The sequence below is a fragment of the Morus notabilis genome, unplaced genomic scaffold, assembly GCF_000414095.1.
Source record: "Morus notabilis unplaced genomic scaffold, ASM41409v2 Scaffold1293, whole genome shotgun sequence".
Lineage (NCBI taxonomy): Eukaryota > Viridiplantae > Streptophyta > Magnoliopsida > Rosales > Moraceae > Morus > Morus notabilis.
Window position 1 is genome coordinate 53,439 of NW_010362886.1, and position 16,019 is coordinate 69,457.

At 35.7% G+C, this 16,019-nt stretch overlaps 2 protein-coding genes across 5 annotated transcripts; one reads left to right on the forward strand and one right to left on the reverse strand.

Moving 5' to 3' along the window:
• Positions 1-1,462: 1,462 nt before the first annotated feature.
• On the reverse strand, positions 1,463-5,980 carry LOC21389107 (probable methyltransferase PMT3). Of its 2 annotated transcripts, none has more exons than XM_024168898.1 (8): positions 5,692-5,980; positions 4,377-4,848; positions 4,120-4,284; positions 3,844-4,026; positions 3,144-3,738; positions 2,728-2,840; positions 2,387-2,607; positions 1,463-2,078 (listed from the first exon to the last, which is right to left on the reverse strand). In XM_024168898.1, the coding sequence occupies exons 2-8, from the start codon at positions 4,617-4,619 to the stop codon at positions 1,757-1,759; spliced, it is 1,842 nt and encodes a 613-aa protein (XP_024024666.1). In that variant the 5' UTR covers positions 4,620-4,848; positions 5,692-5,980; the 3' UTR covers positions 1,463-1,756. The 2 variants fall into 2 exon arrangements, with proteins under 2 accessions (XP_024024666.1, XP_010101410.1); XM_010103108.2 differs by lacking the exon at positions 5,692-5,980 and adding an exon at positions 5,153-5,237.
• A 1,418-nt stretch (positions 5,981-7,398) lies between these two features.
• On the forward strand, positions 7,399-12,094 carry LOC21389108 (serine/threonine-protein kinase 19 homolog). Of its 3 annotated transcripts, none has more exons than XM_024168903.1 (8): positions 7,399-7,758; positions 7,839-7,912; positions 8,411-8,491; positions 9,089-9,181; positions 9,332-9,451; positions 10,024-10,095; positions 11,307-11,384; positions 11,570-12,094. In XM_024168903.1, the coding sequence occupies exons 1-8, from the start codon at positions 7,665-7,667 to the stop codon at positions 11,759-11,761; spliced, it is 804 nt and encodes a 267-aa protein (XP_024024671.1). In that variant the 5' UTR covers positions 7,399-7,664; the 3' UTR covers positions 11,762-12,094. The 3 variants fall into 3 exon arrangements, with proteins under 3 accessions (XP_024024671.1, XP_010101411.1, XP_024024672.1); XM_010103109.2 differs by having other exon boundaries at positions 7,399-7,754; XM_024168904.1 differs by lacking the exon at positions 8,411-8,491 and having other exon boundaries at positions 7,399-7,754.
• Positions 12,095-16,019: the final 3,925 nt, after the last annotated feature.

A 16,019-nucleotide genomic window follows, 5' to 3' on the forward strand; every position in this document is an offset into this window, starting at 1 on the left:
TCTCTAATTACTTCTTTATCCTTGAGTACCATTGATTTTCTAATGGATAGTGATTCATAAAACACATTCATGAATCGGAGCTCCTACTGGTCCAAGTACCGAATCAACCCTCAAGAGAATTATTTATCTACTTCTTTCTAAGAAGGAATGGATTCCATCTCGTGTAATAACATTCCCGGCTACCTACTTCATCATGTCTCCAAAATACAAGGAATATGATTCAGGATCTCAGAATCCGTACCGAGTAAATCAAAAGACACAAATCCATAAATAGGAGTCTGTTAAGAACTCATGATTAAGATCATTCTATATATGACCATCGGTAGACTCAATTAGAATTTCTATACTTAACGGAAATTATTAGAAATTCATATTGTGTCTGTGTCCATGTTACACATAATCTCATTATGCAAAATACACTCATTCAATATCTCATCATATTAATAGTGCAGATAACACCGTTCCATTCTAAATGGGAATGACATGTATTAATAATGTTTTAATTAAAGATTCTGAACTTTAATTAAATTCATTATGAACATTACTTTTTTATTATTATCCTTAAACATTATCCTTTCGTATATAACACTTATATACAATGTTTAAGGTTACATAAATAATCATGGAATTTTTATTGATATTAATAAAATATTCATAAATATATGCACATAAAATAATGAATAAACTCTTTTATTAAATAAATAATAAATATCATATTACATCTTATGCTTCTAGGACACCATTCCCAACACATTTAACACTGTATTTATCAGTAAGTATTGTATTTACTAATAAAAATTACATTTATCTGAAATTCTGGCCACCGACTCCAGCAACCGTTTAACACCGTATTTACCAGTAAATACTGTATTTATCAATAAATACAATTATTAGTAAAAATCATATTCATCCGATATTCCGACTATCAATTCCGGCGACCGTTTAATACTGTATTTACCGATAAACACTATATTTATGAATAAATATCATATTTACTAATAAAAATCATATTTATATAAAAATCCGGCCAACGACTCAGACGACCGTTTAACACTGTATTTACTAATAAATGTTAAATACCGTATTGACAAATCACAAAAAATAATATATGCAAAAAATTTGTATCCACAAATTCTCATATCACAGAGGGCTTGTTCTTATAGAGTTTTTGAATTAGGATGACTTGAGTTCAAATTTTAATTTGAGTTAAGGTGTATTTGAGTATAATTTAAGTTAAAATTCTAATTTGAATTTGTGTTTAGATGTGCACATTTAGAGTCATGATTTGAATTGAGAATCTATTTGAATTTGTGTATAAGTTAGTCATAACTTGAATTTGTATTTAGATAGTATTTTAATAAAAACTTAACGGTGATAGAAAATTTTAATAAGGTATATAGATAAGATTTTATTCATCTTTTCGTTGTAAATGCATAAAAAAAAAAAAAAATCATCTCAACACATGTTAAATGTACTATATCCTGTATTTTCCCAATCTAAAATCATATCGTCAACAGACATATTTCTCGCGCGCAAAACAAAGTCCTTATTTCTTCGAACAGCTTTAACTTTATCCCAATAAATGGTATACAAAACATATTGAATAATCTATGAGTGAGCTTTTTGTGTCAACTCAAAGAAATAAAACGTACACGAAAGATTAAAAAAAAAAACCAAAGACCCCAACGCTACAAAAATTATGTAAATAACCAGCACCACCTAAGCCAATTACTTGAAGAACAGGTAGTGTGTTGAACTATTCCGAGTCCCTAACGCTCTCGCTTGTGCGCCAGATCTTCTTTTGGATAACAAAAACTGTTTCATCCTCACCTCGCTCCGCGTCTTGAGTTGCTTCAGCTGTGGCCACAGCCTCCCAGTGTAACGATTTCAAGTAACTTTTGATGAACTCCACCACCCGTGGCTTGTCGCGGACGATAATGAAGCCTTTTGGCCTGAGGATCCTGTCCATCTCGATCAACAGATCCACCGCACTGCATCTCTTCTTCTCGATGTCAGAGAAGACATCCCCAGCATGAAGCAAATCATATGTTCTCGGGTAGGTAGAGAAGGCTTCACACCTGCCATTGATGTAATCAAAGGTTGTTGAACGTCGATCAATGCTAGATATAGTTAATGGTTGTAAATTATAAATCATGTTTGCGCCCTTAGCACTACCAAAAAGGTAGTTTCTTCAACGTTTTCAGCAACAATGAATCGATGCATTCTAAAGAATGAAGAAAAATGGTTTATTTGTTTCACAAGGTTTTAGCTTGTTATCTGATGTCACCAGTTAGAAAAATCTAAAGTTGTACTCACACAGAAAAATACCGAGCTCCAAAACAGATAAAGTCAATGATGAGATATTAACAGAATTGTTTGAACGTACCAGTTGTGAACTGTGCCAATAAGACCTCTGTCGTATATGAGTTTGAGTGCGTTAGGCCCATCCTCTGGCACCACATTCATTACCCACACATCTTTGCCTTTCAAAGCAGCAGCAAAGGAACCTATGTTTGCCTTCATGTCCATTATGTTCCTAAGTGTGTTTGACTCGATCTTTGGTTTCAACAAATTCCAGTAATTGTCAACTCTTTGCTGCCAAACTTCCTGCAACACATACATTCGGTCACAAACCAAGTTCTTCTGCTCATTGTCATGAACACATATATCCGGACAAGATATGGAATTGTGTATGTGTAGAGTGATCGAGTATAAATAAAGGATTACCGTATCCTTGTCAAACATATCAGTGGAAACTCCAAAATCAGCTAGGCGGGGAGGTGGACTGGTCAGTCGAGCAGGCCAAGGAGCCAAATCACTTCCTTTTGCTCTATGGATTTCTGAAAATTTTGAAAATTGTTTGGTTAGAATTTTTCCGATTCGGAACGCAAATCATGTTATGCATGGCTACTAACACCAAAATGATGGAAACCTAAGCTTCAAAGAAAAAGGGATAAAATGCATACTGCATAGGACTCTTTTACTCTACACAAGAGATACAACTCGATGTGCAAGATAAATCGAAGATTAAATGGTATGAAACGCATCTAACTTACGTCAATGATGTGATCAGACTATTCGGTTTCAGATAGTTCTGAAAATCAAATTATGTCCATAATAACATTAAACGAAACACTACTTACGTTCAGAGTATGGTGTGATGCAAGGCTCCATATTCACACCGTATACAGCATCCGGATCTTCATCAGGTTTGCATAAAGGAGGTAGAGTACCGGGTGGTCTTTTCATGTAGCAATCATTAGTCAAGGGCTTGACCCAAATAACAGTTTGGTTCCTTTTAGCAGCTATTTTCCAACACATGCGCTCCACAAGCGCACTCATCTTTCTCCATATTCTTAGATCCTCTTCGTCCTGTGCATAGGCTTCAGGAGATGAGTAAGCAAAATAGCCTCCTGGTCTTAGTAACCTATCCAGCTCAAGAAGAAGGATGCCATCCCTTTGAAGCCAATCAATCCTACATCGGGAACAATGCGCGAGCTCGAAAGATCTACTTGGGTAAGGGAGCCTCTTTGTCCCCAAGACACCAAGATATGCAGGAATACCTCTCTCTAAAGCAAACTGGATCTGGTTTTGGTGAACGTCATTGGGTGCTAAGGACATTGCAATAATATCTGACGACAGAAGGTAAGCTCCAAAACTAGCAACTCCACAACCGACATCAAGGACCGTACGAATCTTCCCTCCATTATTTAAGTTATTGTTCGGAAAGTTTAGCATCTGCCAGTCCAAGTCATAAAGTAAGTTCACCAACGAGAGAACGAATTAAACAATTACATTATTAGCTTTATTTTTGCCCTCATATGAAAGTACGGGTTCACTTACATTAGCAATCGATGCAATGTATTTACCAGCTCCATAATGGAAGTGAGTTCCTCCTCCAGGAAATACAACCTTTTCACCTTTGACAACCATCCAATTTTGGTCAGACTTCTCAGTTGCAAGGTGAGTATGGGGAATATTTGCTTTCCATACCTCATCTCTGCTCTTAGGCCACTTGATTGGAATCTGTTACAGCAGAGAAATTAGTATTTAATGCTAAGAACTGAACCCAAAATGGTATATAAGTTCATCTGACCCCATAAATCTATAATAATTCACCTTATATCCCGGTGGAGGAGGGATTAAACAATTGTATCGCCTTTCGGGGAGTGGGCAATGTCTCTCATAATGCTCCATCACAGAAAGATCCAGCTTCAACCTCATTTGGTAAATAAGGTTTCTGTCTAGGCAAGGAATCAGCTCCGAATGACGATCATCACACACCTTTAATATAGAGACAGAACCAAAATATGTACGTAAGGCTAAAGCAGAAAACAAAATCCCAAACAACACCTGTAAAAACAAGAATAACTCACTGGAAAGCTCTTCGGTATAAAACCATCTTCTCCATCTTCCCCAAGAACCGAGGGCGACTCATCAGCGTCTTCATCTGAACCCAAATAAGAGCTGAACTTTCTTAATGATTTACTTCCATACTCCAGAGCAGATGAACCGCTTTTCCGTGAGTATATGAATAGGACACCACAAATGACCACCAAACCCAAAATCACACCAACCAACCGTTTATTTTGGCCCCCATCAGGTCTTCCTCTCGACATTTTTGTAGCCGATCTACTTAGACTAGAACGTACAGAGCTCAAAAGCACTTCTTATTACACCCCGGAAACAATTGATCCGGAAAAAAAAGAAGAGATCACCACTGAATGCAATAAGTCCTCAAAATTTTCTCCATCACAAGCTAGAACCGTTTCTAATCTAACTTATCAAAAATTAGATTTCAGATGTTCTACGCAATATAGGTGTATATAGGGACACGATCCAGGACCACTGCAATTAATCAACCTCGTAATTAGTACACTGCAGTTTTCACAAAGCTAAAAGAAAGAAAACAAGTACAATTCGTGTTTAGTAGTATCAAATCAATCAATGAAGTACATTTTTATGGGGGAAAAATGACATTTTCACCGTCGAAAACATTTCATTGCAATCAACAATATTGCTTTCTATATCTTAGGAAAAGAAGCAAAAAATACAGATGAAGTGAGAATGAAGGAGATCTCGGGCTATGCATTCAAAACTACATCACAAACCAAGTTAAACAAATATAATAACAACAAAAACTAAAATATACCAATCTCAAAGATGGGAATCAAATCCAAGCCAGTTTTTTGAAAGAAGATCCAGTAATGGAAAGCAACCGTGGTTTATAGCATAGATGCCTTATCAACTTGCATAAAGACGGATGGGGAGGAGGGCAAAAGAGGAAACAACAAATTACAAAAAAAAAAGAAGGAAAAATTAAGACGCGCAAAGCACCGACAACAATTGCCAGCTATGAATGTGTCACCTTCAAAACCCAACTCTTATAATCAAAAAAAAAAGAAAAGCGTCGGCAAAACAGCAAAACTCCCACTGAACTGAGTGATTTGATATGTCAAACTCAAACCCACAAAAGAATTAAAGTCGGATCTTTTCTTTATTTTAAAAGAAGAAAAACAAAAGGGGAGTTGAACATTTTATGACCCATTTGAAGAAAAAACAGAAAATGGGCATCTTCAAAAAGACTCGGGCGCAATGGATCTGGAACGTATATGGGTTTTAGTTCAATATATAATATATATGTTTGTGTGAGTATTTATATACATATATATGGATTGAATGAAAACTTACCTCCTTAGATACAGATTTTCGTTTCTTCGTTTCAGAGAGACAGGACAAGAACACAGAGAGAGAGGCGATGATGAACGTCCAAGCTAGTGGACAGCGTTTAGCCAGGAAGTAAGAAAGAAGGAATATATGAATGAACGAGTATGTTCGATTGAGATCTAACGTAAATATAGAGAGAGAAAGAAGAGAGAGAGAGAGAGAGAGAGAGAAATGCTTTTGCGGAGTGGGGTGTTCACACGACCCAGCGCGGACACTGCAACGCGACAAACGACACGAGTCATCTCTCCGACACTTTTTCCCGTTTTAGATTGGAAACTAGAATTTGCCTCATTTGCACTATACGCACTGTCGTACTGAAGTTTTCACATTCATGTCGTTTATCAAGAGGTTTACCGTCGCTTACGTCAACGCGGATACACGTCCGACAAACAGACAACGTTGCGTTTTTTCCCCCCCTAAACGACATTATATTTAATTTAAAATGAATGATTATCGTCATTTGTCGTTTCTTGTTGCTTTATTAATCGACATCTAAAAAAAAAAATTTAACTGATGCCGTTTTTCATAAACTAATATGTCAATTTTGCCGTGCTGCTTCGAGTTGAATGTTTCGCGTGCTTGCCATTCTTGTAGGGTGTAAAATTGATGTCGTTTGCGAAAAACATGATGCATTAAATTGTTTCGGGTAAAAAAATTGTTAGTTTAACGGAAATATGATTTGTGGTTAGTTAGGCTTTCACGGATTTAAGTTTTTAATATTTTTTAAAAGTTTTTAATTATAGTAAAAAAATTAAATGTAATATTTTTTAAAAATTTTTAATTATAAAAATTTAGAACTGAAAACTCGAATATGTAAAATTAACCAGACTTTAGTATATCACAACATGCTGTCGTTTTTACTTGAAAACGACACGTCTTACATCAATATGTATAACACGACACGTCATAATTCTTTAACACTTTGATTCGTGTCTCGTCCTTATAGTAAAACTGTTGTCATAAAATGACACGTCGTTTCATTTTTGGAAGTCTACATTCATTTCTCTAACACGTCGCTTATAGGTAAGAGTTTGCTCATATTTGGGTTTTATTGTTATTATGATATTTTTTTTATAAAAAAAAATACAAATTTGTTAATTGTTTAGAAACGACATTTGTTTCTGCAAAAAAAAAAAAAAAAAGATGTTTATTTTATCTTCCATGCGAAAAATAACATGCCGCTTCCATTCGACATAACAAAAATTGACGGCATATTATACATCTACCCAAAAAATTTATTAGTATTTAAGAAGATAGAAATGTATTGTAATAATTTCAGAATTTGATGTTGTTTATGATAAAACGACGCAGCCCCATTTAATTTTAAATTTGATTTAGTTTAAGGATTTTAGAGGACTGTGGTTATTTAAGAGAGAAAAAAAATCTCTTTAACATGCCTAGCGTCGTTTCTGAGAGAATATGGTTTCTACAGTTCTGTTGCCAAAAAAAAAAAAAAAAAAGGTTTCTACCGCTCTCTTTTTTTTTTTTTTTTTTTTTTTTTTTTTTTTTCCGAATCAAGTAGTTTTCCAGGTGTCGTCGTTGTCATATTGACGTCGTTTTTTAATGTTTTTGCTAATGGTAGCGTCGTTTACTATTAGATGTCGTTTTCTAGGATGCCCTAAATATTTTTCCTTTTCTGAAGATTGGAAATCCCCTCTCTTCTTCCTCATGTGAAACCAGTTATTAGACCCAAAATTCCAGTTATCTTACCCGCCTAGGTACGAGATAATTAATCCCCTAAACTTTGACGATCCTCATTAATTAGTCCCAGAACATTCCGGAAAGCGTGATAAAACAAGTTGCTGGATATTGCCAAATTTTGCAACCCAAATTTGACGTCGAACAAATAATTCACTGATTATCTTTATTCTTTACGTCGCGGTTGCCCAAATTTCTCATCGGATTCGAAGTTTTGAACGCATAAACAATGGAGAATTATGGCTCAGAATCTTCAAAAGGAAAGAAACGACGGCGAGAGGAAGAAAGCGCAGCTGAAAGCAGCGATTTTGATCAAATTCTGTCTCTCGGTCGGTAATTTTCTCGCCCTTAATCATAAGTTTTGTTATTTTGAGAATTACTGTTAATTTATTGTGATTATTGTGCAAATGCAGAGAAAAGTCTAACTTTTAGCGATACTATGGTGGCGCTTCGGATAATGCGAGCTCAATTTCCTCAAATTGACAAGGTTAGGAGGATAAGAATAGCAGTTTTTTTTTTTTTTTTTTTACATCCAATTTTCCGTTTCGTGTTTTGACATCAGATTTTGTGTTTCATTGATTAGCTTGTACCAAAAGAAACAAAAAGTGCTCCCTTTTTTCTTTTTTTTTTGTTTTGTTTTGTTTTGGGTTTTTTTTTTTTAGTTGTTGTTGTTGTTGTGGGGGATCTCATTGCCAATGATATCTGTAAAGCTTCTTTTTTTTTTTTTTTCCCGAAGTCTGAGCAACCAATCTGTTGCGTTTGAGTAAATATCAGGTTGGCTAATTAGATTTGGATCAATGCAAGCTTTCTTGAACGAGTTCAGTTAAGCTGATCGCTAGCTGCTTGGTACATTTTATTTGCTGCAGAATTTGTTGTTGTTGTCAATAGTTTTCGACCAATGGAACGCAATAGTAGATAAGTAATATTCAATGTGGTCTCTTATTTAGTGTCAATATTGTTTATCTGAGGCGCGCAATGCTTTCAGGTTTCGATTCAACCATTCATTTTGCAGTCGCAACTGTATAGCAGTGTAAAGGACAGGACCCGGGTGGATAGGGATTTAGAGGTCTGTCGATTTTTTTTACCTTGATTTTTGTGTGTGGATTAGACATAGTGGTCAATATGTATTGATGGCATTGTACATTTGTACTTGTTTTAGAGTATATGTCTAAGAATTGAAGAGATTTAAGGTGCGTTTGGAATTAGTTTTAAAATGATTTTATTTTTAATAAAAAGTAAAAATGAGATTGTTTTGAGAATCATTTTGATATCGATTCTGAAATTGCGTTTGGTTGGTTTTTTAAGAGATTATTTTGAGTATAATAAAAAAATAAAATCGTGTTTATTAATTAATATATTATAATATTGTTGACAAATACTAAAAAATGAAAACAGAAAAGTGAAAACAACTTTTAACTGTTTTCTAATTCATTCATAAAAATCATTCTCACTGTTTTCGTTTTTATTTTTGTTTTCAAAACATTTGCTAAACAAACGTCATTTCGTTTTCATTTTTATTTTTTACTTCTCGAAATACGTGAAAACCGTTTTAAAAAACGGTTCCAAATAGGCACTTAAATTTTGAAGATTGGACCAAAGTTCTTATTGCCTTAGGGGAAATGTAAACCCTTTATTTTGGCTTATAGCATTTTCTTTTATGCAGTCTCTGAAAAGGGAGAAAGTACTGCGGATTTTCAAGTTGAATACTGGACAAGATGATCATGCAATAATGTTTTCAGAGGACTATTCAAGCCAGGTTTTATTTGTTTTTATATTTATTTTTATTTTTTTCAACAAAAGAAGTGCATTTATGTTTTTATGTATATGGTGCGCTTGGTTTCTTTCAATTGGCTAATATGACCGATGCGATACCTTGCATATAGTTAATCTAATACTTCTTATATAGATAGAACGTGTCAAGAAAAGATCGCAAGAGAAGAAGCTTGGCAACCTTGAAGTTTTTGAGTGGTTTAAAACACACGTCATTGATTTCAAGTTGGAGCCTAGCATTGAACATCATGAACTTGTGAGTATGTTGAAATTTCAAATACAATCTGCTTGTGTGTATAAACCTTTCTTATACCTGCTTTGCCTGCTGGGGAAACTGAAAAAAAAAAAATTGGCATTTCCTTGCACATATCAGAATTCTGTCATAAAAGTCAAATGTGAATTGTTTTTATCTCACGCTCTTTTTAGTTTTTAAGTCCATGGTAATCTATTTTTTTCCTGTGACAATACCGTGCATATGAATTTGGCTATAATGATGCGTTGCAGAGCATTAGCCATTTATTTTTCTTGGGCATCTTAAATTCAGAATTTCAGCTGAGTATCCTGATCTTTAAAATAATAATAAAAAAAAGACAACGACCTCAAAAAGATGTGTAGTGTAGTTGTACTTTTTATGTAACATTACTCATAACATGGATTTTGATAAGCCAAAAGATTTTGCTTATTGGGATTCATTAGTTTTATTAGTTGGCTGCAACTCTTATGCAGCTCTGAAAAGTTCTTAAAAATTTAACGTTAGTTTCTATTGCTTGAAGTTTTGGTTATCGGATACATCTAAAACAGTCCTAATAAATGTCGTCTCTGCTGCAGTGGACACTTTTATCACTTGGAGGAAAGGTGAAGGATGAGCATATCTCCCTTCTAATAAATGCTGGGCTTCTTGTAAGTGAGCTTCACATTCTCATTCACCTACCATATTATAACAGTTTGTTTTTTTTTTTTTTTTTTTTTTTTTTTTTTTTGGGTTTTTTTTTTTTTTCTGATTAATGCTCGGCTGCTTAATCTACTATATTAAGCAATGAAAGCCTAGTAAGTAGGGGGTGGCAATTCGTGTCACGTGTCGTGTTTTGATTGTTTCTTTTTAAATTTACAGTCAACCCAAACACGACCCGTGACACGAAATTTTTTAAAAATTACAACACGAACACAACACGACTACTTTACGGGTTGACACGACACGACACGAAAATGACCCGTGAACCTGAAATTGACACGAAAATTGTATACTTTTATTTAGTTTTTTTACATACTAGAAATAACTTAAAATTCATAAAACACTAAAATACAATAACATCCACTGAAATTAAGCAAATAATAGTATAAGATTTTTAGTATAACTATCATGATATCACAAGTTTATAATAAAATCAAAAATATGTAATGAAAAATATTTGTATTTTTTAGTTTTTTATGAGTTTCGTGTCGTGTTCGGGTTAGGCGGGTCCAACCTGAAATTGACCCGTGTTTTTCATGTCAATTTCAGGTCGATCCAATTCTGACTCGAACCTCTTTTTTCTTAACCCTAACTCGCAAAATTCGTGTCGTTTTCGAGTCGTGTTGTCATGTCGTGACCTATATTGCCGATCCTACTGGTAAGTATCCCAATAGGGTTTTTATCCCTCTGTATTGATTCTGTTAAATTGAAATCGAAACAGCAATTACAAAACAAGGAAAGCAGATATTCCAGAGATTAGCTCTCCCCTGAGCATAAGCTCTACAATTCACCCAAAATTTTCTAACTCCCTGCTCAATGCATTCCCTCACCCTTTATTCTATCTACTAACTGAAAATGAAAAATTCCCTTCAAACCTAACAGTATAACAACCATTGCGACAGCTCATCATTGACTCGCCCTACTAATGAGTAATTAATGTGCTACCCCTGCTTCTTCTATTGCCTCACATAAGTCGGGCGAGTGGGGGCCCTATCAAAGCCATAGACCACATACTGGCCAATGAGAAGTAAATATCCTAGAATCTTGCTTTATGACTTCATTTCTCGGTTATTTCCTGTTGGTAATTGTTTTGTCCTTTTCTTTTAAGTTCTAAAAGTTTGACAGCCTCCAGCTTCTGACGTTGAATTTCCTTTACTAGACTCGGCAACTTATTGATCCAAACATGTACTGGTTCACGATTCCAAATATTGGGTCAATACTCAAAGGCATCTCTCAGGTATCTAATTGCTTTGCCACTTTAGTTGTTCAGATCATTGTTTGGTTAATAAGAAAAGCTTATATTTGTTTTGTTGGTTCCATAAATTCTATGGAAAGCAATTTATCAGATTGGTAATTAATCGACCCTGATACAAGGTTGGCTAACATTATGAATATGATACATCTTATCAACTCCTTTTTCAGGGAAGAAAGGAAGTTCTTTCTCTTCTAAACCGCAGGAGATACAAAGAAATGATGCTGGCTTCGTTGGAAAAGAAACATCTTCGATTATCTTCACTTGATATGAGATTTCATTTGCGTGATCTGATTGGTTCAGGTCACCTGAAAATTGTTCAGACACCAACTGGTTTAGTTGTTCAAGTCTCAAAAGACTGAATTTCTAGGAGGACACTTCTAGTCAGATTTATCTAATCATAGATGTACTTTCTCTCATTTGTCTAGTTTATCGTTATCACCCTTTTATGCTCTACCTGAAGTTTCTATCACATATCCCTTGGCAGATTTTCTGAAAGCTAGCTAAGGAAGAGAAAATAGAGATTTCGTTCAACTTGACATAAAAGAATACAAGATGACGCGAATGTCATCTGTTCTTGATTTTGTATTATTCATATGTTTATTAAACTATTTATCAAGTTTTTCAGTGTACAATTATGATATTTACTGTGTTACACAACCAAAAAAAGAAAAAGAAAGCAAAGAAAAACGAGATGAAGGATTTACATTCACTATGTGGATAATTTTTGTACACATAGACTAAGAACTTCTGACTGTGTAAGATCAAGTGTTACAACATGTAGCAATAAAAAACAAGTTTATGTCAAATTTTTCTACTAGTGACTTGGATAAGTGGGGATCTAATTGGCATATGGCTTAATTATATACCGACACAGTAAATATGTAGTATTAACCTTTTGCAGTTTTCATCTATAATATAGCAGTACATTCTTCACTGAGATTTTAACAGTTGATATAAATGGTTTTCCATTCAAATTGGTTGGAAATATCAACTAGCATTTGCATTTCTAGTGGGCTGATTACTGTGACTTGTAATTACTTGGTAGTAATGCAACTTTATTAGGAAAAGAAAACCCCCATTTCCATTTTTGTGTATATAGACCTTGCTTGTATCTATGATGGCTTCTCAAAAAAAATGAAGATTGCGGTTAATGTTTGGTACAAGTAGTTAGGCATGTTTTGTGATATTTCTATTTCTCGAAATACGGTTCCTGTATAATTTTCTTTCAGTCCAGTTTGTCATTTATTGATAGTTTGGATCTTCTTTGTTTGGTGGCCTCTGAATGCACATGCAAAACATACGTACTAAACGTGGACTGTCAGGGACTTTATTAAGTAGTTCAATTACAGGACCAAGGTACCATCTGTTTCCATTTTCCAAGGAGGATTGCTGCTGAACTTGGATCCCTCCCGTACTAAGGCAAGTTGGAACGTTATTTGATAGTAACAGAACAAGAGTATTGTACTAATATTATACTATTCTTCTCTGTTATCTTGGACCACAGATAATTGTACAGTTATTTTGCCTCGAAGAGAAGTTCTTATTTTTCACACAAGTTATACCCTTTGAAGGTTCAGCCAAAAAAAAAAAAAAAGTTATACCCTTTTAAGAAGTTATAACCTCCCTCATCTTTTGTTAGTACTCATTGGCATAAAGGAAAAGAAGCATATTATTGTCTGATCATCTTTTATTGCATCGCAGACTGAGACAGCATGTGAAAAACTATTTGAGAGCTAAACTATTTGATTGAGGGCTTAATGGATTAACTAACTAATAGTAGGTGATTGGGTAGGTAGTAACTAAGTAAACTTTTATCTATTAAGTTCATGTTGGAGCAAAATTTCGTCCAACACTTATCCAACGTCCCTTGGTTGATCCCTATTAGATTGACCCTCGCCTTCATTTCGCTGGATCCGACGATGGCTACGCCCACTCCTAGCACTCCGAGAATTTGAAGGTGATTAACATCCACAGGTTCTCACCGGCACTTAAATTTTTCTATCTCATTGCTAGGTCATTTTCAGGTATGGTGAGTGACCAAGTCTCAAGTGCTCAATGTACCCATTCTGAGGGAACCCAAACAAGGGGACTCGGCGCTAATCCTGAAAAGGCACCACGTGCTCCTCGTCCACCAACACGCACTGACAGGATCGAAGCACGAGTGGACACGTTGGCAGGGATGGTGAATCAGCTTATCACTACCTTTAACACGGTTCGTCCAGCAAATAACCAACAAAGTGGGCCGGCGAATTCACGTAGTGCTAGGAGTGGGCGTAGCCATCGTCGGAGCCAGCGTAATGAAGGTGAGGGTCAATCCAATAGGAATCAACCAAGGGACTTGCCCGAGCCACAAGAAACACGTCACGCACCTAGGCGTCGGAATGCTTTGTCACGGATTGGGAGTCATCACGATGCAACTGAAAGAACTAGGACATCGGTGTTTGACAGGATAGAAGATAACTGTAATAGCGAAGAAGTTGATAGCACCTGGACACCTACGTCTGATGATTTCACCACTACTGATTTGCGGGATCGACTCAACACACAACGGAATGTACAAGCAATTGTACCTATGCCCTCAAACAACCAGGCAACTCAAAACAAGAGTAGGAGGAGAGCCGAAATACCACGATCTTTCCGGAGCCAAGTAAATAGGGCGAATCAGAACCAGAACCGACATGATAATCAAGGAGGCGTAAGTCAATCCAACAGGAGCACCCGTGAGGAACAACTCGGGCAGCAACTTGAAATGATGCAAAGGCGAATGGATGACATAAAAGCCAATAAGAATTTGCCGGATGGTGTAAGAGACTTGCTGGATGAAACAGAGCCACCATTCACTGAGGACATCATGGCAGAGGAATTTCCTACTGATTTCAAGATGATTCCCATCAAACAGTTTGATGGGAAAGAGAATCCAACAGGACATATACATGGATATAGCACATGGATGCGAATTCGGGGAGCCACACAAGCTCAGATGTGCCAAGCCTTTTCTTTGACGCTTACTGGGTCGGCGCTTCAATGGTTCCAACAATTAGAGCCAAGGTCAATTAGTTCATTTAACCAGCTGAAACAACAATTTGTAGGACGATTTGTAATAGCAAAAACTCGCAGGAAAGATAAACTTTATTTGTTCTCCCTTAAGCAAGGAGCTGATGAATCGTTAAAAGCCTACATTGAACGTTTCAGCCAGGAAATGAATTATGTGGAAGGATACACTGATAGTGATGTTGTGGCCGCAATTCGAGAAGGACTTCAGGAATGTGATATGCTGAAGTCAATTTGCAAAAAACAACCAAAAACCTTCGCCGATCTCGTGATCCGAGCTCAGAAGTTCATTAGCGCTGAAGAATACATGCGCAATCGGAGAGGACAATCTCAAACGGATCAATAAAAAAATGATGGAAAGCAGAAGGTAGAAGAAGGATCTAAAGGAGGAGAAGGAAAAAAGCAAAAGTTAGAGGCACAACAGGACATGAACAAATCCAAGACTGCCTTGACGCAAAAGTTCTAAGCTTACGCTCCACCAGCTACGACAAGGGCCTACACACGCTTGAATACGACAGTGGGACAGATTTTAATGCAGATTCAACATCGGAATTTACTGACTCTTCCAGCCCCTATGAAGGGAGATCCTAACAAGAGGGATAAAAGTAAATATTGTTACTTCCATAAGGACCATGGCCATAAAACCTTAAGTTGCTTTCAATTAAAAGGACAGATTGAGACACTCATTTCTGAATACAATTGCCTTGTGATTGTCTTCATTTTGTTTTTGTTATTCCTTCAGAGGTTATTTGTGTTCTTCGAGTGTTCTTCTAATTTCCTTAAATAATTTGCTTATTCAATCTAAATTATTTATCTAGGGACGTTGGATAAGTGTTGGATGAATTTTTGCTCTAACAGTTCATACTTCAACAACGTAAGAAGATTGCCCAATTAAACTAACAAGGTTCAGGCCTAATCTGCCAGAATTGATGATGCAGGTGACTTGATTTATGGGAGAACCTGATTCTATCAGGAATAAGGATCCGATGTCCGATTTTTTTGTCTCGTTGACTGTCTCTCTAATTAAAGTTTGTCACCTCATGAATTATTGAAGTATTTTTTAGTATTTAATTCCGATTCATATAGTGAGATTGCTGATTACATATGGCATGGCAAATAGGTAATAGAGGGAGAACCAAACAGACAAGAAATGCAGACAACAGATTTAGAAGTGTCTTGTTATCTTCCTATTACGTGTGAAATCAAACTTTTAACTATAAAAAGAAAAAAGAAAACTGCCCTAAATAACTTGTGCACAATACTGGGTCAGATGATTGTCATGGCATTACGTGGGAGTCCTCACTCATAACGCTGGTTTACTTTTTAGTTAATGCGTTTCTCTTCTGTAAGAAGAGTGATTTTGACAAGGATAAAATTTAATCCGGAACTTATACTATGTTTGGTGGACGAGAAAAGTGGAAGGAAAGAAAAGAGTGGATGAGAGAAAATGGACTTGTACGTTGTGTTTGGCGGAAAAGAAAAGAGAAGTTTTTTAAGAGAAAATTATGGAGTCAAACTACGTGTTCTTATTTTCAAACCAAGATAATATTAACTAATTGGTAAATA

Coding starts and splice junctions, on each gene's coding strand:
- LOC21389107 (XM_024168898.1), bottom strand. CDS start 4,619: ATGTCGAGAGGAAGACCTGATGGGGGCCAAAATAAACGGTTGGTTGGT. Junction 3,739..3,843: donor ACATTGCATCGATTGCTAAT/GTAAGTGAACCC, acceptor TTGGACTGGCAG/ATGCTAAACTTTCCGAACAA. Junction 2,079..2,386: donor ATTGGCACAGTTCACAACTG/GTACGTTCAAAC, acceptor CATCAATGGCAG/GTGTGAAGCCTTCTCTACCT.
- LOC21389108 (XM_010103109.2), top strand. CDS start 7,655: ATGGAGAATTATGGCTCAGAATCTTCAAAAGGAAAGAAACGACGGCGA. Junction 7,913..8,410: donor AATTTCCTCAAATTGACAAG/GTTAGGAGGATA, acceptor CAATGCTTTCAG/GTTTCGATTCAACCATTCAT. Junction 9,182..9,331: donor CAGAGGACTATTCAAGCCAG/GTTTTATTTGTT, acceptor CTTCTTATATAG/ATAGAACGTGTCAAGAAAAG.